Below are 22,529 nucleotides of genomic sequence, written 5' to 3'. Positions count from 1 at the left end.
ACCATGTTGTGAATAAATGCATAATTGTTGTACCTCAGTGTTTGTTCTAACCGCAGTCCTGTAATGCTACAATTTTTTTTCTTACAAAGATCGTGCCCTTCAGAAATGAGAAGGGATACACACCTTTACAGATAATTAGATTGATCTAATTTTCACACTTAAAAAATAAATGAATTAGCATATTCCAATACTGCTAGAAGAAAATACAGAATCATATACAAGGTGTATATGTCAGATCCCATAGACAAAGGCCACATAGACAATTTATTATATAAATTATATTCAATGTTCAAATTGGTTGCTATTTCTAAACGCTTCCTTACGGATGCATGACCCTTGAACATTTCTTAGTAACCTTTTCTCTGAAAAAAAAATGTGATTGGTCTATGAGGCCTGACTTTTGGTACATCCTGTATATAAAATTTCCAAACAATCCAATCCAGACCAGATTAATTTCAGCAATTTAGCTTATTATGAGTCCTCAAATCAATGTCTTCTAGTCATCCATCTATTTTCTCCTTTCTGCTTAGGAACAGACAGAATGGTCCTTTACAGGATCCTGTAACTTGAAAGAACAGTGAGACATGAACAAGAAGTATTTTGCGTCTTCCCAGGGACAAGTCTTCCTTACAGAAGAGAACTAATATATTTGTATTTCATGGTTAATTCTATTAATAATTTTGTTCTCAAATATTGTTTATCATCTTGGACAGGGAGGCTAAAAATGGAAACAGCGTTATTTCACAGAAAGCAACACGGTGCTACGCTGCAGGAATGTTCCATGCTGTGCACTTGAACTTACATTTCCATGGATATCCACTAGTCTGAGCTGCAACTAGATGAAGAACTGTGGACCCATCTTCATTCTGCTGGTTGATAAGTCTCTTCAGTTCAGGCTTACAATTCAGTAGCCACTTGAAAAGGTGGTTTTCATCTAAATATTTAAATGCAGAAGCATACACATTTAAATTAAGGGAAAGGTACAACAAAACTTACAGAATGTCTGCGCATGATAATACAAGTATGTTTGTAATCGGGTTTTTTTCTATTTTTATTAACTTATTTTGTGCCAAATGAAGAATAAAATCCTGCAGGATAGAAGAATGAATCCTGCAGGATGGAAATGACCATCCTTTTAGATTCATATAGCAAAAGTCAAGTACAAGCTATTAGATAGCATCATTTCTGGGAACTGTCCAAAATCTATGCAGCTTCCATTCACGTTCCTAAAACTTGACTAGTCTGAACATATTCTAGCATAGTGATCTAGCAACTATTTTTATATTGTGGACACTTCTGGGCTTGTTTTAGGATTGCCACCCACTCACGTTTCTTGTCTAAATATTGATCATCCCATCTTGTAGATGGAGCTTGAATATGCAATATACAATCCTTAGCACATCATTCTAATGAAACTGTAGTAGTTTTAGTTACAAAATTCACATTCAGAAGATCTGTATTATCACTTAAGAGGTGTGTTTCATTTTCCTACTTGGAAGAGGAACTTACTTGCTTTGATACAAAACATGATGACAGCATGAAGAGGATAAGCTCCAATGCTTTCTACTTTTGCTCCAATAGACAGCAACCACTCCACTAGTTTGGATAATCTTTGCATCTTCTCATAGTGGTCCCAAAAAACATACTTCTGGTTGCAGAGAACAGAAAAGACACAGAGACTTTATATTCACCAGTATAAAATATCACTCATATACCATGGGGAAAAGAATAACATAAATGCTTCTTCAAATCTAACACAAAATCCCTGTTTTTGCCCTCATCACCAAGGGTTGATTGCTGCATTGAGATGCTAGTGTAAGAGCTGCTAAAATAACAGTGTTGTCTGCATGCCAGTGCTTCTATAGTTTTTATTTTGTAAAGCAGACAGTCTTTCTACAAGATCTACTAACATCTTTTTTTTTACTCTACTCACTCTAGCCCAGATAAAATTTCTATTTAAAGAATTACACTAACCTCAAAGAGATCTTTCAGTGATAAATCAGTAACTTGCAGATTTCTTGGCAATCTGTCTTTCTCAGTAGCCAGCAATAGACAAGACTAGGAGAGAACAAAGCTGTGAATTTGTGGCATTTAAACATTAGCATCCAATCGTATTTAAAAGAAAATTTTTTTCCCGATCTCTGAAATGCCAGTGGTCACAGAACCCAGCAGGGTTTGTACATTAGAATATGATATATATTAACTTCTTGGGTATGTATCAGTACACTGCTACACTTCCTAGTTGCTGAGCTGTGGGCAACAAAATGTTAGTTTGCAAGGTAGTCTCTTGATTGAAGATCCTAGATTGCACTGAATGACATGAGCATGTTTAGAATAAAAGACGCTTTGACTGAGCTTGTGGCATACTGGACAAAACATGCCAAAACCAACTGGAACTCTTGTTATCATTAGCAGAAAATTCTACATGAGGCATGGGTATGACCAAGGGTGGTAACCTTTTATATTCCTTTCTTACCTTTCTAAAAAGTGTTATGAAAAAGCCTCAAATGGACCAAAGTCATGATGGATGGTAAGGTCATTATGGGTGTTAAAATCAATCATATCAACTGAAGATTTTGACTTGGAATGTAAGAGTTGTACAAACTGAAACACACTGAATTAATGAATAAAATAAAAACAGGTATGTTGAGTTATTTGTGATATAAGAAGAAAGGGGAAGGATGTAATCTGAATGAAGATAGCCTGATCAAAATGAACACAGTCAATGAATATATGCAGAGAAAGCAGCCTGGAATGAAAGTAGCAAGGAATGAAAGTAGCCTGATCAGAATGAACAGAGGTGATGAATATATGCAAGGAAGTGAAGGTATAGGTTTAATTACGAATGAAAGGGCTCAGATCAACAGAAAGTATGATTTGGTGTGATCTAGGGTGTTATGATAATTATGAAAGTAAAAATTCTCAGGATAGTGACAAGAATCATAGACCCAGGCATGAGGTTTGAGAAAAAGTGTGCAACGTTCTGAATCAATGTGGCTTATATACAAAAAGTAACAGAACTAAATCTGAGAAACGCTTTCTGATTCGCAGAATACAGACTAAATTTTGCTCTCCAAGGGGTCAATGAGAAATGTATAAATGAGAAAGCTGGTTTATATATACGTGCTGATTTAGAGGCAGCATATGATAAAGGCTTGACTTATTAACGTTTTGCACACTAAGGCGTAAGACAAGAGTTGTCAACTTAACTATTTATTTATTTAAGGGACATATGGGTAATTCACAAGGAATTATTGTGGCAACATTAGAGGTATACTGGGGTATGAATGCACTATGTACCTTGTATGGAGACAATGCTGCATGGTTGGCTGGAAACCTGAATTATGGTGAGATTGCATTACACAATGAACAGTATGGATCTGAACATTAATGTACCAAAGACCAAAGTAGTTGTGCTTGGCAGAGAAAGCTGAATGAACAGTTGCAAGTTATATAAAAATGGACAAAAACTAGAGCAAGTAGTATATCTTGTCTGAGTGTTTACTGAAGATCAGAAAATGGATGGAGACACTTTTAGACATGAACTTAGGAGAGGAAGAATATCAGTGTTTAAATAGAAATACACCTACCTGCCATAAACCTTTTCTGGCCAGTTTTTCAATTACCTGTTGCCAAATCAGTGGACTCAGAATACTATTCATAATTTTTTTACAAATAGATAAAATATTCTGGTTAATAACCCTTTCACCTATGGAAAAATGAAATAAAAGAATCTGAAGTATATATCAAAAGCATCACCTAAACAAGTTGTGTTATTCCAATTTCATGTTTTACTCAGAGAGAAGGAAAATGCTAAAAACTATGGTGCCCAGTATACACAAACTAGGTTATAGAAGGAGCCACACATTTCTCTAAGAATCCTATAGTGCTATTCTCACTATAGGTGAATACAGAGACAAAGTCTGCTTAGTTGCTACCCATGTTTCAGGCTAGAGTCCTTCCAAGCAACAGAATAAACTAGGGATGTGATGGCAGGAAAGACTATAGTATACAATGGCAATTCTATATGTTACTCATATAGCAGTACAGGTATCTGCAAACAGGGAAACTAGCAATGATAGATAGGATCAATTGCAATTCCTGCCTGTTATTGATTGCAAGAAATTATTGAAGTAGGAGAGCACTGAAAACATGATTATCTATGTACTTTCTTAAATGGTAAATTCCATTCTATCACTTCATTCAACAATTCACTTGTAAGCAGACAGAACTACCTCAAACAAACAGAAACATGTGAGTCTGGGGCTCACATAATCTCCAGTACTTTACTTGCATAGAATTTTTTTCCTGGTTCAAATATAGCCATATGCACGTAGCAATGTATGTGCAGTATCTGTAACTATGCACCCAAATGTGTGAAGTGGAACCATATAAGAAGTCACATACCTGAAAACACTTTACAATGCAGATACACATCCCTGAAATTACTACTGAACAGTATCTCTTTTAGGATCAGGCAAAATACTAGGACTGTGAGAGCTTCAAAGGACCTGTCTGATTTGATGAAGCTCTAATCGAAACACCCTTTTGGAGCAAACTGCTAAATTAAAATGGTGCATTCTACAAAGAGCTAGATCAGAGTGATGAACCCTCTCAGATCCAGATGTGGTTTCCACACAAAGACCCCTTGCTAGAAGGTTGAAAGTCAGCTAAACGGAGTTTCTCCACTTCATCCTGAGGCCTAGGACTTTCTAATCAAGTTGAGGCCTCAGTCACTCACAAAGACCTACCAAATATATCAGAAGTGTAAAAATCACTGTTTTGGGGAGAGAATGTTCCAATACTTTCTATAATGTTTGCTTTCTTTCTACAAGAACATGCCAATCCAGCCATTTCAGGGGTTGCTTGTTAGTATGGAAGAACATTTTCTAGAACAGGAAGTTGTATGTGATCTTTGGTGCATTCTGGACAAAACACCCAGCAGATTCCATTCCTGGATACATGAGTTTTGGACACAAGTACATTTTTTTAAAAAGGCACTTCGGCCATGTTATTCTCTATGAACAGGCAGAGATCACAAAACCATATTATAAAAGTTAGATTGTATTAATGATTAAAGGCAATATCTATCATATCTCTCTCCCCCAAATTTGCTATTTTCATAACTCTCAGAAGAAAATGTGTTTCCTATTACTTACTGCTAACAGTTGATAAGGCACCAACTATAAAATCAGAAATTTGACCAACATCTGATGAAGTCTGGAGAAAGGTCAAACCTTGATAAAACTTTTCTGCTGCTTGTAGGGTTTTTGACAATTTAATCAGAGAGTAACCAGTTCTGTAGTACCCCTAGAAAGAAAGGAAAAAAGCATTCAAGAGTCACCTTAGTGCTACACAAGCAGAGCCAAACAACTTAGGAACAACAATTTCCCACAAAAAGAATAATCTAGTCAAGTATATCAAGTCTGCATATAAGTTTACACATTGTTATTTAGCTTACAGCATGTTACTGCATCAATTTAGTTACACCAATAACTAACTAAAATAACCAGTTCTTGGCCAATCAATTGCCTGTAAAATTGAAATACTATCATTAAAAATAGTTAAGTCAAAGAACATTTTCTAGAATATAGTTCAAAGAAATCCTAAAAGTAGTTTCAAAATAAAATTGTAATTTTTCAGACTCATACCAGAGCTTAGATGCACGTGTATCTTTAAAATATTTTTAAACTTTGTAATTAGCAGTCCAAGCTATAAAGCAACTCCACTGGAAAGTACTGTGTTTTGAATTATGTGAGAAAATGTTCCATTTCTGTTTAACTTGAAGAGAATGTATAGAATGGCAAGTTTAACATTTTCCCATTCTGTAATGTAATCAAAGCACTATAACATAACAGAAAAATGTTCTAGCAAAATCCTCATGAAATCCTCATTTACAGTTGGAAGACTAGTCCAGAAAGTAAGGCTTCCTAGATATATTTAGGTTTTCAAAATTCCCAGACATCATAAATATTATTTGCATCCCTGAAATTCTTAAAGACACTCTGCAATATATTTCTATAACTTTTCTATAGGCAGAATATTTTTATTTAAAGCAGCCAAAGAAAAGTTCTAAGTGAAAACTTAGAATTACCAGAAATTTTAAAGTCCAAGATACCAATACATATCACAAGTTCCTCCTTACTTATTCCATTTTGTCAAACATGATTACAGAAATTCATCTATTCTTGTGATTTTTTTAATATAAAGATAGAACCAAAAATTCTGTAAAATGCTTACTATTCCAAGGTTTCAGTGTCGGACTTTTTAAAAGAAACATTCAGCACTGATTTTAAAATATACCTTCACGTAAGTTGGATCCCATCTGAGACTGTTTTCTGCTGAGCAATAAGCCTCATTCCATTTACCCAAATTGTAAAAAGCATTTGATCTGTTGCAGAACAAAACTGCCATGTCTCGTTGGTATGGAATTCTAAACAGGGAGAGAGGAGAGAAAGATTTTAAATGCAACTGCTTTAAGGGAAGCTGCTTCATGTAATAGATTATGTAACACTAAAGACATAAAAAAGTTGTATGGTATGGAGAAAGCTGACCTATCCAGAAGACTTTTGTGTTCGAAGGAAGGAATTAATAGGTTCACTAAATCAAAAAGTCAATTAGCTAAGTTACATATAAGCTTTACTTTTGAGATGTGTGTGTGTGTACACACACATGATAATAGCTTTTGTAAATTGAAATAACATATTTCATTTAAATGGGATGTATTAAGTACACAGTATTCTGACCACACTTCTCTGAGCATTTATGAAGCTCTAAAAAGGTCTTATCCCTGAAATTGCTGAACAGTGTTTACTTGAGCTGTCTAAAAGAAGAAAAGTTGTGCCAGGAAGGGGAAGTTCCCATCATAAGCATGCCTTTGTGTCAGTTCAGGGTATAAATCTAAAACAGCAAAGCCTCTCTAAGGGTAGCAACTGGACAAGCTGAGCTTTGGGAACTGAGCCATCCCAGACTGTGCAGTAGATTACATAGCAGACCAAGGCCCACAGCTGTCAGGCCGCAGGAGCTGTCAAATCTCCTTTCATAAGTGGACCCCGTTCTCCTTACTTTTGGAGTAAAGAACATCCATTGAAGTACAATATAACGTTTAGAGTAAATAAGGCTTGTTGTACCGTCCAACAGCATATGGCCTTTCTTTTCAGGTTCAAAATTCAAACTTTAATTTTCAAAACCTTTTGCCCAATCCCAGCTTGCTGCACAAGTTGGAAAAAAATTTTTTTCTTCCATACATAAAAAAGGACTCGGAAAAAAGTAGCTTTATTTTATATATTCCTTGAGTATTTCAAACAGAACCTCACTATAAAAACTCAAACAACTGGAAAAACCCTTCTTGATACATTCTGGTCTAAGACCTTAATAATGTATTTGATTTACTTCCAAAGAATGACCAGGGCAGTTATATATTTGTAAATCGTATTACCTGATTTTTTTCATTATTAAAAAATAATCCCCAAAAGGGATATATAAAATTACAACTGACTAACATCATTTTACAGAATAGCAAGTACAGAGTAGCAGCAACTAAAAACAAGAAAAACAGCACTACATATTCAGCAAAATGTCTTAGTGAAAAAAAAAATTCAGCTAATGCAGCAACCTTGTACCTTCAGTGCCCTTTTCTTGGATAATCATAAAGCAAATTCCAGACAAACAGAGCACCATCTATTATCTCCTTCATTGTATGAGGGAGTTAACGTTGCTTTCTGGAGGGATGCTTTGTAAGGACACACAAATCATAGCCACGCAGAAATTCACCAAGAAAAATGGTAAAGATTCCCACAAGTAAACAACCCTGTATTCCTTGGCAATAATATAGAAGTATCTTGCCACTGCCTCTCTGCAATTTCTTTTGATACTGAATAATCTAAATAGTTTGAAGAACCTTCATTTCACATAATCTGCTTAGATCACTTGAAGTGTCTTGCAGAAGTATTTATCCTGATTTCCCAATACTTTGCCTAAAACTTTTCTAGGAATTACACAATTGGCAATCAGGCTCTGATTTGCTTATGCAGGAAGGACAAATTACTCTTCTGTAATTCTTCTATAAATTGATAAGAGTGTCTGTAAAGGAAAATCTGACCTTATTATGATCACTATGTAAGATTTGACAGCAATCTGAATAATTTAAGTGTCTGCTGTCCAACCTTACTATTGAAAGAGACATATCAGCTCAAGAACTTAGCACAGGACTGTTCATTATTTAAAGAAAAGCTTACCCCATTGCATGGGAGAAATGAAGTACTAATTGTATTGCTTCATCATATTTTCTGATGGCTAGAGAATAGTTTCCATTTTTGAAATCTTGATTTCCTTGGGCTTTCAGAAATTCTGCATAAGTGATGGCATCTCCAATGCTGAGAGGATCCATTCTGACAAAGAGGGAAAAAAAATTTTTTGGTTAACTCAAAAAGTAGCCTACACACATATGTTTAACAACTAATACAGTGACTCTATAACCAACAGACAAGCCAGAATATAGACCTGACTTGCCAGATATAACGTAAAAGCAATGCTTTCCTAGTAAGACTGAGCAGCAATACAAAGCCAGCAAGTAACCTGTGTATTATGTGGCTAGTTTCTTTTGGAATCAAAGTTTAATTGCATTTCTTCCTGAAAATTGTATTTTAAAAAATCTATTTAAATAAGGACAATTTTTGAATTTAACAATTAATAAAGTAAGTATTGGACAAAAATAAATTGTAGTTTATTCAAAAGGCCATTGCATCCATCCAGCCATCTAGAAAAGATACAGTCACTAAACAATTTGCTTCTAAAGGTACTGACTGTTCACACATTGTTTTAGACTATAGTTTGTTTAATCACACGCTGCTGAAGAAATCACAATAAGCTGCATCTTATCATAGGCTGTAATAATTTTTGTTACAAACAACAACTTGGTTCACACATTGCTCTAAAATCCAAAACAAACAAGCTACTTTATGGCTGACTGCAACATGTAAATCTCTGCACAAAACTAGCAGTAACTTTGAGAGATATTGTCATGGAAGCTCATTCAAAAATATAGAGAGGGAGACATAACCAGACGTGTTGCTCAAATGTTTTGAGATTTTATAAAATATCAATATATTTAGCATTATATATTCTGCTAACCTCTTTTTCCATGGAATAATTTTAAACAAAATGTGTGTGTGGCAACAGCTTTTAATAAGATAATCCAATGTTATTATCACTGAATAATTGAATACATTCACAGAATTGCTTCCTTTGACCAAATTTCTGATATTCAAAGCTCTTTTTCACAATGTCAGTATGTACTTTAATAAAAAACAGTAACAAAATTCTGTGTCATGGTAAGTTAAAATCTGCACAAAGAAAATTGTTTACCTCATTGAAACAAATTTGCGTGTCCAAGATTTGGAAATCAAGGGAATCTTCAAAAATAGGCTTCTAATTTTAACAGCTACTTTGGCCCATGGATTAAAGAAGTTCTTACACTTATAGTACATCTAGCTAATGGGAATTATAAGCACCATCAAGCTTCTGCCAATGTAAGATTTTTTAACTGATCTTCTATTGTTACTCAAAATAGGTAAAGGTCCAGCAGTATAACTCCTTTAGAGGTTGATTCCCTGGAAATGTCTGAAGGAGGCTTTGATTCATTTTGGTTTCTACAAAATTTTATATTTTGGACTGATATGATGTGTTCAACACTTAAATCATGGATGATTATTTACAGGTAGTCCTCGACTTACGGACATTTGTTCAGCAACCGTTTGAAGTTACGACTGCATTGAATGAATGGTGGTTACAGTTCTTGGAGTTCCAGCCGACCCAGCCCCCCATAATCACATGATCATGATCAGGGTACTTGGCAACTGGCTCGCACTTACAACTGGTTGCAGCACCCACGATCACCTGATCACCATTTGTGACCTTCCCTGCCAGTTACCCACAGGCAAAGTCAATGTGGAAGCCGGCAGGAAAGGTCACAAGTCGCTGGGTAAGTCTCCCCCACCCACGCACCCGCCCCCATCCCTTCTGTGCTCGCATCACACCAGCCACTCACACACCCCTGCGCACCTTCCCCACACCTCCCTCTTGTGCCTGTCCTGAGCTTTGCCATTCCTCCCTCACACCCTCAGGCCCTCCCTGGATTTGGAACTTCCTGCCATTTTCCCCAATGACTTGGTTGTGGGATGCCAGCAGGAAGTTGCCTTGCCTAATGACCATGAGATTTGGTTAATGATGGCAACCAGGACTGCACACTTTACAACCGCATCACTTAGTGACAGAAAGTCCCAATTGCCATTGTAAGTCAAGAATTACCTGTATATCAAGGTACATGCCAAGGATGCCTTCTTTCTTCTTTTCTTTTTAATTTGGCTTTAGACCCCCTTGTCTGCTGTCAGGCGTCTTGTGGCCAATACTGAAAGCCCTGCTTCAAGGACACAGCTCTCTGATAACTGATGTTTATTGTAAGAACTAGAAAATCTGTTAAAAAAAATCCAGTAACTGCCAGGTCTAAAATTCAAGCCAAACTTATAGTAGTTTTAGGTTCTAGCCAGGTTCAAATGCAGCACCTCTTTCTTCTGATTATGCAGTACAACAGGATGAAGTCTTCCCACTTTGGGGCAGGAAGACCATCTGACACCTGCGTACTGCTCCCGTTTGCTTCTGACCTTGCCAGACCAATCCTCATACCTGCATAATTAGAAATTCTGAAAACCAATGGAATTACAGCACTGGGATGCAGATGAAATTGGTATTATGTAAGCAACCCCTGCAATAACAAGCTTGAACATCCCTGTCTTTGAAAACCAATATAAAAATGCTATTAAAATGCTGTAGCATTTAACATCAGTTAAATTAGTTAAAATATATCAAATAATTTTGCTTTGCATATATTGGGTATCTTAGAAAATGTGGGTTTGGTTACAGTTTTTTGCTCTTGAAGATGTAGTTAAAACATTCACTCTTACAGTTTGATTTTATCCTAATATTTTCACATATTGGGCTGATATCAACAAGAATGCTAATATGACCCTAGCAGGATTGCTGTGTATTAAAGATGGTTCTATTTTTTCTTGGTTATATCCCCAATATTTGGAATCTATTAAGACACGAGGAATTGTGATTTTTTTTTTCAGGCACTAGAACAGACTGAAATAATTAAACACTAAAAAAGGAAATCTACACATTTACAGTAATAGATTGTTGATATACCTGTTGTTTATCAATATATGGATTTGTTAAAAATATCCTAAGGAACAAAGGAAGAACACTTTTGAATATAGTTAAATTTGATAATACCTGATCTTTTTGATTCTGAAGGTTTATTATATTATTAATACTCTTGTATATAACAATCGTTTGCTTAAAGTGGGGAAAAAATCTACAGACCTTAAAACAGTTATTTGGATCTTGGACCTCAGATTCCTTTAGCTTACTCAATTTAGTCTGCAACAACAAGTTAAGGGACAGGGGCCTACAATTAGGGAATGTGTATTACCTGGTGTAAAGCTTGGTCAACCCTTCCTCTAAGAGAAAGCAGAAATTGTCATGAAGCTGAATGCTGTGTCTGTACAACAATTCCATACAGAATTTGGGCAGCAGCTTAAGGCAGGATGTTGTTGCTTTAAGCACAGTAAGTTTAAAAATGATATAACCAGCACAATCTTCAGTACTGTCAGCCTTGTGAGGTAGTCCAGACAAGAAGCACATCCAAAAGTACTAGCTCTATTTTATTGTAAGGTTACATTAACAGAATCTTCCCCCTTGCCTTTATAGCCCAAGAAACTAGGGAGAGCCCCTTCTGAGACATATGCAATACCCCCATTCCTTCTGCAGGCTCAACTCCTCTTACCTAACCATTGCCTAGTCTGCACTCTTCCTCCTGTCTCCCAAGGTTATTCCCACATATCATCACAAGGTCAGAGTATGATAAAAGTATAAGCAAGGCTGAGATTGAAAGAACATTAACTAATATCAGGCAGGAAATTATTATATTGTTACAGTAATTATATGGATTACTGTAATGCACTCTACATGGGGCTGCCCTTGAAGAGCATCCATAAGCTTCAGCTGGTGCAAAATGTGGCAGTGCAGGCAGTTGTGTGCACATCTAGATCAGTGTACTTTATACCTCTGCTCTGCAAGCTGCCCTGGTTACCAGTTTACTTCCAGATTCAATTCAAGGTGCTGGTAATGATCTATACAGCCCTACATGGCATGGGGCTGGGGTATTTGAGGGACCGCCTCTTCCCAATCACATCTACCCACACCAGCAGATCTGGCAGAGGGGGCATGCAGGTCCCATCCATGAAGGAATGCCATCTGAGGGGACCAAGGAGGACATCCTTTTCTGCCACAGCACCTGCCCTTTGGTCAGACTGGCTCAGAACTTGTTGACCTTCTGGAAGAGCCTGAAGAATGACTTTGCCATCTGGCCTGGGGATCCAGTCACATTGGTGTAGTCCAGTCATGTTGGGGATCCAGTCAAAGTGGTTGTACTGTTAGGAAAATAAATGGTGCTGTCCTGCAGATTAATGTTTTTATTGTTTAATGTTTTAATTACTCCTATTATTATGTTTTTTGGAATTGTTTGCATTCTTTTGGGTTTTTTTAAAACTTTGTAAGCCACCCAGAGTCATAGAAGTGAGATGGATGGCTATATAAATTTAACCAACAAATAAATAAATGATAAAGGTTTGATATGATGCAGAAAAACACTGTTCGTTTTCTTACTCTACCATGCCTGCTTGTACTTGGGTTTATGGGATCATTTGTAAACTCTGGTTTCTGACAAGCTTGCTGGTATACTGGAAAGTCAGTAGGAAATGTTGCCCCTGAATACTACTATCACACTCAGTACTAAAAATGACAGACCACTGTAAAGTTTTCTAAATGCTCTTGCTTTTTTATCATATCAATTTTAAAACTGTACAAGTTATGGCTTCCATGACCAATTTTAGATAATATCCAAATCTAGATATTATACTGTTTACTTCACTTATTAGCAACAAATAATTATAGTTTGCAATAATGTAAAGAACACATGTCACTTCTCTATAAGAACTGCCAATAAAGTTACTAATACTGGAATTTTGTGGAAGAAACAAGTACACTTTTTATTTTGATACCACGAAGTATAAATGATAAATCTCAAGTTCATCTCAACATTTGGTTTAAAATATAACTCCTTTAGAAAAGAAACAACCACAGAAAAGTCTCTTATTGCTAACACTTAACTTACACAATAGTTTTGAAGGCAAGCACTATACATTTTTAAGAGTTGTCACCCAAAACTCCAACATTGCTTCCAACTCTCCTAATCTTTATATCAACCTATTAACCAAGCATTATTACTTCACTACTAACTACTTACTAAACACAGACCAAGAGAATCCATTCCTCCTTAACAGCAAGCCACAATCACAGGCTTTCTACACCACGATGTATGATCCTGAGAAGGGAATAGGGATCAGACTTCTCTGCCAAATTTTCTTCCAGGTATTGCTATTACCATCATTCAAAAAAACAGACAATTGCACTAGTTTTCCCTTCTTGACTATTTTCTGTGGTTAAAATAAAAGGCACAAGAAATAGGAATACACAGGAACATTACAAATGGACACTGGTGGTATAATTAAAATTAAGTGTATGTATGCATGTATCCATGCATCTATGTATGCATATATGGATCTTCCTCTTAGGGACAGTGTGGTGATTCAAGTTAAAAGACAACAAGCTGAGACAGCCAGATCCAAGTTATCTGCAACTTTGGAAGCTCACTGGGTGACTTTGAACCAGTCACTCTCTTTATAGCCCAACTACGCAGGTCAAGAAGGTTGTTGTGCAAAAAAAATGAAAGAGGTAATATCCTGCATGCTATCTTCAGCTCCTTGAAAAGGCGAGATATAACACTGACAAATTAAATATGGTAATGCTCTGCCTAGAATGAGGCAGAATAAAAGCCACATCCATAACTTTAACTGAAGAATGACAAAAGGCTTTTACATGATAAAAGATTGAGCTAAACCCTGATTAAAGTTGATTAGAACACCAAATGGTTTCAGGAACAAAAGAAACCAGCAACCTGTTATCTGTCTGACAAAAAATGGGTTTCGCCTACCAAAGATTTTGCTACATTCATTTATTTACTAAACCAAAACCAAACAAACCACACTGCTACTCAGCACTGTGCGTAACCCCAATTAAATTTCCAAAATGGCAAATCCAAGGCCACCTGACAGCATGCAGGTAAGCCACTTACTTGGGATTAGTCTGACACGAATACGGGCAAGATAAAGGACTTTCATTTTCACAGAACTCTTGTTTGCTGGTTTACAAGCACCAGGGTTGGATGGGGATTAATTTTCATTTTGCAGCCCAAGCCTTCCAAAGCAACCAAGCTAACAGCTGCCCCACCCACCATCACTACTGGGGAGGCTGTTCGAAGAGCAGACACAAGGCCACCCTGTTTTCCAAAAAGTGATCCACGGGCCTTTCTAGGGAGGTGCTAAATATTCCGCGGTCTTTCCTTCAGGGGGTGCGCCTTTTTGCGCGGAAGCAAAACTCTCGTTCTCCTCCACTCGCTGCAAAAAGCACTGTGGTTCTCGCCCCTTTTTAAAACTGTGTAAAAAGCAACTCCAGCCGCTTCTCAGTGGCCAAGTTTCTCTCCCTCGCCGCGGTGCGTCCTTGGTCCCTATGCAGGAGTTTTGCTCTTTTCGGGTACATCTGCTCACCTCCGATGCAGATAAAACATCTCATTCAGCCCCTACCAAATGTCCTTCCCCAGAAATTCACCCCACCTCATCTTTGCGCTCAGCGGAGCTAACGCTCCAGAGAATCGCAGTACTCAGCGGTCACGGCATTCGGCACCCAATTCTGGATGCGTCAGCTGTAAACCCCACGAGTTTAACGAAACTTCCTCGACTAAACACAGAAAAGCGGATTCCGCTCCCAACAGGAAGCGCTTAATACAGCAAATTTTGAAGAAAGACGGAAGGCAGCAAGAGAAACGCCTGCACTCCCTCACGCAGAACACGCACAACTACCCGCAAGTCACCGCTTTCTGCTCTCAAACAAGCCTAACCAGACACAGGGCAGGAGCGGCGACACCTTCCCATTCCCTCCAGCCTCCTTACCTGAAGGCAACCCACCAAAGCTTCTCGCGGAGACTGCGTGCAAAGCAGGTCTCCGCGTAGGGCGCAAGCGTGCGGCAGAAGCCGCTGCTCCTGCTCAGCTGCTGCCTATCAACAATATCGACTTCATGTCAGCTGTGCGCGGGGTTCCCTTTCGCGCATAAAAGCGCGAGATGCTGGCCAGGGCCTCCCTCCCGGACGGCAACGTCATTTTGAGGAAACAGGCGGGTCTTTTCCAATCAGTTGCTGCGCTTGCCTGGCGCTGCCAGCTACGTGTTGTTTTCTTTGCAAAAACGAAACTCAACAAAGCTTTCTCTTCTCAGCCGGATGCCTTTTCGTGGCGTCACGAAGGAGTGCAGGAAGAAGAAGAGAGCTTAACGTTGGTATCAATTCATCCTAAATGTATTTTTTCTTTGACAGACTGGTTGTATAACCTTCCATTTTTATAGGCTGGGTTTACGCGACAGACTGAAACGCCAGTGGATCATCCACACTTCAGCCTAGTCTATTGGGTCAATCTACCCTGTGAAGTTGGTCTGAAGTTGAGTGGGTGGTTGGAACCTGCAAATTTGAATAAGACATGGATAAGAATATTCTGTGGAGAGAGCCAGTGGATTAGATCCAAACCAAGTCATTTCTGCACTAGAATTTATAGTCCCATTATGCTTTGCTTTTAAGATCAATCAAGGTCAGCTAGAGTCTTGCCACCAATTAGGGTGGAGGGGTAGATACCCAGTCCCAAATTTCATTTGTGTGCAGTAGCTTTTTAGTCAAACTTGTGTCATTCATGGAAGCAAAACAAATACAAAGAACTGGACTTACAGTAGGAGTGGGCAAGGTTTAAGGGGTCAGGGGCCACATTTCATCCTCCTGGCCTGTCAGAGGGGCTGCAAAATACTATCCAGAAACACTATAAAGACACTGGAAAAGACAAGGCTGGTTATTTTCAACTGTTTTGTTTTGTAGAGTTGTTTTGTAGAGTTAGTGTGTAGTGGTGACTGAGGACCTGCTCATCACCCTCTTATCTTGATGCAAAGTTTCCGGTAGCAACTTAAATGTGGACAACAAGGATTGAAGAAATGAAACTGTAAGAGGTTTTTTCCTTTCTCTCTTTCACCCAGGAGCTTGATCCAGAACAGACTGTCAATAACATTTTTTTCTGTCTCTCATTCACAATTGATACCAAATTACCATTAATGGCAATTTGGGGAGGTCGAAACACAGTTCCCAGCTATTATGTTAAAAATATCCATTGGTATATCTGTGATATCCCATGATATTTATTGGGTAAAGAGTTCATTAAGATTTCTTAATGTATATGTCATGTTCACTGTTTCAATGTTTCTGGTACATCGTAACATTTTGCATGTCATTTCCCTGATGCGTGTTTGATCTTGGATGGGAGGAGGATTTCACTTTGCAGAGGTGAGGAGGATTTCACTTTGCAGAGGTGTAATCTGTTGGCTGCTAGTTTGGAATGTGTTTGGGTTATCTCATGTGTTCAAGGTTACTTTCCCAGGATCAGTGAGTAACGGTTACCAGCACCTGGGAGGGGATGGTTGCTATGGACGGGCGAGGGGAGGGATTACATGTTGAGCCGAGGGATTTTAGTTTGTATTTGGCGCGCTTTTGCTCATTCTCAGCTTTTTCTGTATTTGCACACTATTCTTTTAATAAATCAGATATCATTAAGAACCTGCTTGTGAGTCTGAGTATATCAGAATAGGCAATCATTACAGTATATCAGTTTTGAAAAATCACATTAAAACAAGTGTTTTTATTGAGTTCAGTGGAAGACAGAAGATGCTATATGGTCACAGTGGAATTTACTTTATTGGGGGATGGGTTGCATTTTCACTCTTACCATTTCATTGTTGCAAAAAAAAGAACAGCTGAGAGGAAGCAGAAATGACCGAGGCTATGGCTCCAAGTGAAGCAAAAGTTGCTTCAATTGTTATTATTAAATCAAACCTGGTGATCAGGAGGGCTTCTTTGAAGTTTATTTACTTTCAAGATCAATCATTCAAAACATCAAATACAGCAGATAAAAAATATTTTTTTAAAAAGTATAAGGCAGCCTGAAACAATTAGCAATATGAAGAAGGCATCAAATGGCTTCTATAAGCCATAAATATTGATAAAAATTTTGTCACCATTTTGGAGATACTTGAAAATTGGTCACAAAGAAGGCGAATGGTTACCTTGTGGTCCTAAAAGGAACCAAGTTAATAGGTAATAATAATAGGCAATATACTAAAAATAGGTAGTATAAGATCTGTATGCCAGTGTATAGGGCCTCAGCCTTTTGGCTAAGATCCAGCAATCAGGAAGGTGCCAGATGTTACAGCCAGTTTCCCCTCAGATCCCCGTTTTTTTAAATATAAGGGAGGGTAAATGGGTAAGTGTAGTAATCTTTTGAACACTTGATATCTGGAGCAGAGTTGGCAGTTTCATTACTGATACATAATGTATGGTTAATGTGCATTCAGACTTAATCATAAGGATAGATCTGTCTCTTATAGCAATCTGGTTCAGCTCTTTGTGTACAAATCTTTTTCTAGAGCTATATGAGGAATGTAGTAGCTGAGCTGTGAGGCATAATCATTTCTCGGTTCTATAAAAGAAACGCCTTCAGTCTGACTAACTTTAGATCTTTGCCAGGCTTTACGGAGGGTTCCAAGGGCATTGTGACTTCAGCAAAGTGTACATAACAGAGTCTCTGCATTTAAACTAAAAACACTAAGGAAATCGAAATCGAAACCTAATTTTATGTTGGTAGATCCACCTCTGAAATGAAACTAATGATTCGTATGCTTTTGTAGTGGTTTGTTTTGTTACTGAAAATGATGGGGGAAAATAACTGCATGTTTAAATGACTGCCTCTTGTTTATATTTGTACTCCCTGTAGGAATTTTTCCCAGTGCTTTTGACCTTTTTATCCTCCCTTTGTGAATATTTTACCATTCATCAGATGCTCACATGTCTGATGGTAAGTTAGGCTGTAATAACTGATAGTCAGAAGTTGAACCTCCACCTGAGGACTTCATACTCTTTGGAACTACTTCAATCATACAATTTTGGCTGATTTTGAGAGTTGAGTTGATTTCTTTTTCTTTATAGGTACAAGTATCTATAAAAAATGCATTCTTTTTGATAGTAAATACACAGTAAAACATTTGAGTTAGAGAGTATATTCTCAAAAATGTAAGTTGCAGTTAATATCTACCATGAAACATAGGTGTGTAAGCCTTCTTTTTGTGTTTTAATGCATGTTAATTCAGATCCATTATATTCAGTGATGCCTTCCTCCAGCATTATAATACACAGCATTATAGTGAGAGAGAAAGGTATTTTCTCTGAATTCCTGTTGACTTAAAGGTAAAGGTTTCCCTTGACGTAAAGTCCAGTCGAATCTGACTCTAGGGGGCGGTGCTCATCTCCGTTTCTAAGCCTTGGAGCCGGCGTTGTCATAGACACTTCCGGGTCATGTGGCCAGCATGACGACTCGGAATGCCGTTACCTTCCCACCGAAGCGGTACCTATTGATCTACTCACATTTGCATGTTTTCGAACTGCTAGGTGAGCAGGAGCTGGGATTAACAACGGGAGCTCACCCCGCTGCGCGGTTTCGAACCGCCGACCTTCCGATCGACAGCTCAGCGGTTTAACCCGCAGCGCCACCGCGTCCCGCAGCGCCACCGCATCCTGTTGACTTACATTCCTTTAATTTTCTTGGTAATAATATGGATATGATTGACTATTGCAGTTTAGTGGATGTTTTCTCAACTTTCTAGTCTAGTGTACAACCCGCAGTGGTCTGCTGTCTGACCACTAACCAGATCCAACCCTGGTTGGATTAACTAGGTGATGTAATTTTTACATAATAGGTTGTTAGTCTTATTGTACTTCATACATGATTTTATTTTAAAAAGCATGGCTATTAGATTTAAAGGGAAAAAATAGGAAATGTTTTTGTTGTTCAGGGAGCTGTACTCAACAAGACATAGCTTTCTAGGTAGAATGTCTGTACAATGTCAATGCCACTTTCCATGGGTAAGTCTTCAAAACCTTTTGGTAAGCAATTCTGGAGAAAATCCAGGACATACTATATAAGATTAGGTACATACTGATTGATGCAGCAGACTCCATTGACTCATTGCATGAACCTAAACATTGCATATAGGAAACTGTACCTTATCATCACAAAGGGGAACCTGCCCTCCTATGCGCTGTATTCCAAAAAAAAAATGTTTGGCTAAAATGAGGTTATTTTCAGGATTCAGATCCTCACTGCAAACACCACAACAATTCCCTACTGCCTTGGAGACAGAAGCAGCTTGTAGTTGTGTGCACTGTAATTCAGACTGTGATTAAGGGAAGTGTGGTTCAAATTCCCACACAATAACAAAGCTCACTGAGTTACATTGTACCATCATTATTCCTTTGGCTACCCTACCAAAGAAGTTCATCTATGGCTAGAATAGAAGTAGGGAAAGGCTTTATTTTGAGTTGAGATCTTTGGAGGAAAAGTGCTCTATCAGTGTAATACATCAACATTCATAATGGTCAGACTAAACTTTTACATACATTTGAAACTGGGCCAGGTTGGGAAAAACGGCGCTTTCTTTACTTTCAATGCTCAACATTTTCTCTGATGAAACTACAATCTCCTCCCCCCGCCCACAACATATTTGTCTCAGAAGTCATATAAACAAATTTCATAGCAGGATTTCCTCAAAACAAAACCAAGTATGTCCTGTTCTTTCCAATGGTCATCTAGACATCTTATCAAACACAGTGTTTTTCTCATCCTTCATATGTCCAAGGACTGATATGACTATCACTTTGACTCAGCAAATGTTATAAACAAATTGCACAGAACAAAACTCTTCCACTGCTTCCACCTATTTTAGAGTCCATTACTGTTCTAGGGTTTGCTGAATGCAGTGGCTTGTGGAATATCTATCTTGTGTTTCCTGAAATTATATAAAGGATGAATTTGTTACTAGAAAATTATTATATCCAAATGGATATGTTGGATGTGTAACACTGTCAAGTGTGTGTGCTAGATGTTTTACAATAAACCACATTTTTCCATGCCAGAAATGGAATATTAGTGTGTAAATGCTGATAGAAAAATGATTATCATAAGCAACAAAGAGGAACACGTCAAAGAACAATAAAGATAATATGTACACAAAGAAATGCTTTGCTAACAGTCCTTGACTCTTGACAGAATGTCTAAGAGTATTCCTTTAAAAAAGTGAAAAAGGTCATAGCATTTTAGAATTTAGGAGAACAGGAAGAAGAAAACAGGATTTCCTCCTAATATCCATCTTTTTAATGGATGATTTTTATTCTGAACTATTTAATGATTATTATAAACCCCTTTTGAATTGTGTGAAATTTATTTATATTGCGTGAAATATAAATACATTGAATAAATATTGAAATAAAAATGGTTATATTAATCAAAGCTTTTTCAAGATGTTGACAGCTTGAAGGAATGCTAATGTATGACTTATTTGTCCCCAAAAGATATTTTACAGCATAAATATATAAGCATTTGTCTTTAAATCTGAGTTCAGGGATGCTCATTTTTAGATAACTGTGCAATCTTATATATGTCTCTAGTGAACAGATTGTTTAAAATAGTGGAAGTTATTGCTGCCCTTAAGCCCTTTCTAGGAAAAAGAAAGAAAAGCCCTGCTCTGCCTCCAGAGATACCGAACAATTATTATCCAGCTTTTCATGTCCATTTGCAGGAAAATTCTTGACAAAGTGCTAGTACTCCATCAGGACTGGAAAAGACTGCTGTAGACATCCATTTTGTATCAGGAAGGAAGAGGGTCTTTTCTGTTGCAGCATCCATTCTTTGGAAGATCCCTCTCTTAGAAACACAGCATGTGTCAACTCTGTACAATTTAGCCACTTGTTCAAAATATTTTCATTTGCCTCAAGGTTTAAGAACTCATATGTTTAAACCACTTTTGCCATTGTTATACCATTTTGTATGTTTTATCTTGTACTTTACTGTACCTTTGTTAAAAAGTATTTTATCCACCACCTGGGATGTGCTGCTTGACAGGCAGCATATGAATATTTAAAATAAAATTATCCCAGGAATAAACTCCACTGAATATAATGAGACTTACTTTTAGGAGAATACAGAAGTGCTGCATACAGTATATACTCTTGGAAACATGAATTGAATTGAATTCAATTAATTAAATGATGCTTGCTTTGGGTAAACATTTATGAGAAATAGTATAATGAGATAGAGATTTCCAGCTACAGTACTGTTTTAGCTGGGGACTAGAGAGATTTTTGATAATTACAGAGGTTGCTAGGACTTTTGGAAATGATAATCTCACTTGCATGGTTGGGTCAAAATAGATGCAGCAAACTTGTCTGGTAGTTTGCAGTAAAGTACCAGTCAGCTGGAAGAGGAAATTAGAAACATTTTGGGTTTTTTTTCCTTGCAGACATTCCTCCCTACGCATATACTTCCTTTAAATACCCCTCACACACAAAACTAATACAAATAAACTGGGCTGTTTTGCAGAGCTGTTGCTTAGCACAACACTAGTTGGCTCCAAGTTGGTGAAAGCTGATGTGGAAGCTGAGTAGCTGAGAAAGATTTCAGAAATAATTATTTAGAAACATTGAAAGTTGCTGTTATGTTTTGACAGCCAATGGCCAGTTAGGTACCAGTCTTTAGGATTCACGCAATAAATACACCAGAGACCAAAGAGCCCAGCAGTTTATTGAAGTAATACGAATTACAAAAGAATATATACCTAAGCATCCTTTATGCACACAGAAAGTCCAAAAAAGACTCAAGAGGGACCCCTTCTCATGCTACCTGGAATATAGTACTTTCCTGGTTGGGCCTACACTGAAGTTCCCACCCCATCCTGACTTCTCTTGGTTTAAATAATTTTCCTAACTGAGGAAGTGACTCGGCATCTCGAGATGCCTACCAAGAACATTCCTGGGTAGATTTTTTTTCTTGGCTGATACCAACTCATCCTCCCCTGGGGAAAGTTATACATCTGTTCATAGCAACAATGAAGTTGAGATAAATAGCATAAATCTAAGCAGGTGTGTGTGCCTCAAGTCATTAAGAGATAAGGTTATTCCAGGGTAATCAAAAGAAATAGAGAGTGCAGAAGCAAGCAAGTAATACAACATGGGGTGATATAGAATAATATGGAGTTTATATAAGGTATGGGTGGGGGGAGAAATGAATCACACTACTATGCCTTCTCGCCATTTCTTCTGCATGAACATTACAGTTGCCTTATGAGTCAAGCTATTAGTTCATTTAATCTGATACCATCAGTACTAAATGGCTATAAGTAGTTCTGCAATGTTTCAAGAGTCTTTTAGTGAACATCAAAT

At 37.6% G+C, this 22,529-nt stretch overlaps 1 protein-coding gene across 1 annotated transcript in view; it reads right to left on the bottom strand.

Moving 5' to 3' along the window:
- Window positions 1-8,389, bottom strand: part of TRANK1 (tetratricopeptide repeat and ankyrin repeat containing 1) — a 45,850-nt gene extending 37,461 nt beyond the window's left edge. Inside the window, exons 1-7 of the mRNA XM_063304090.1 lie at window positions 8,238-8,389; window positions 6,304-6,433; window positions 5,160-5,310; window positions 3,591-3,709; window positions 1,975-2,058; window positions 1,510-1,648; window positions 803-934 (exon numbers count right to left, since the gene is read on the bottom strand). Of these exons, the coding sequence (XP_063160160.1) occupies window positions 803-934; window positions 1,510-1,648; window positions 1,975-2,058; window positions 3,591-3,709; window positions 5,160-5,310; window positions 6,304-6,433; window positions 8,238-8,389 (907 nt within the window). The remainder of the gene's footprint in view (window positions 1-802; window positions 935-1,509; window positions 1,649-1,974; window positions 2,059-3,590; window positions 3,710-5,159; window positions 5,311-6,303; window positions 6,434-8,237) is intronic.
- Window positions 8,390-22,529: the final 14,140 nt, after the last annotated feature.

This window comes from Candoia aspera, chromosome 4 (assembly GCF_035149785.1).
Source record: "Candoia aspera isolate rCanAsp1 chromosome 4, rCanAsp1.hap2, whole genome shotgun sequence".
NCBI lineage: Eukaryota > Metazoa > Chordata > Lepidosauria > Squamata > Boidae > Candoia > Candoia aspera.
This window is presented reverse-complemented; position numbering and strand designations above follow the sequence as displayed.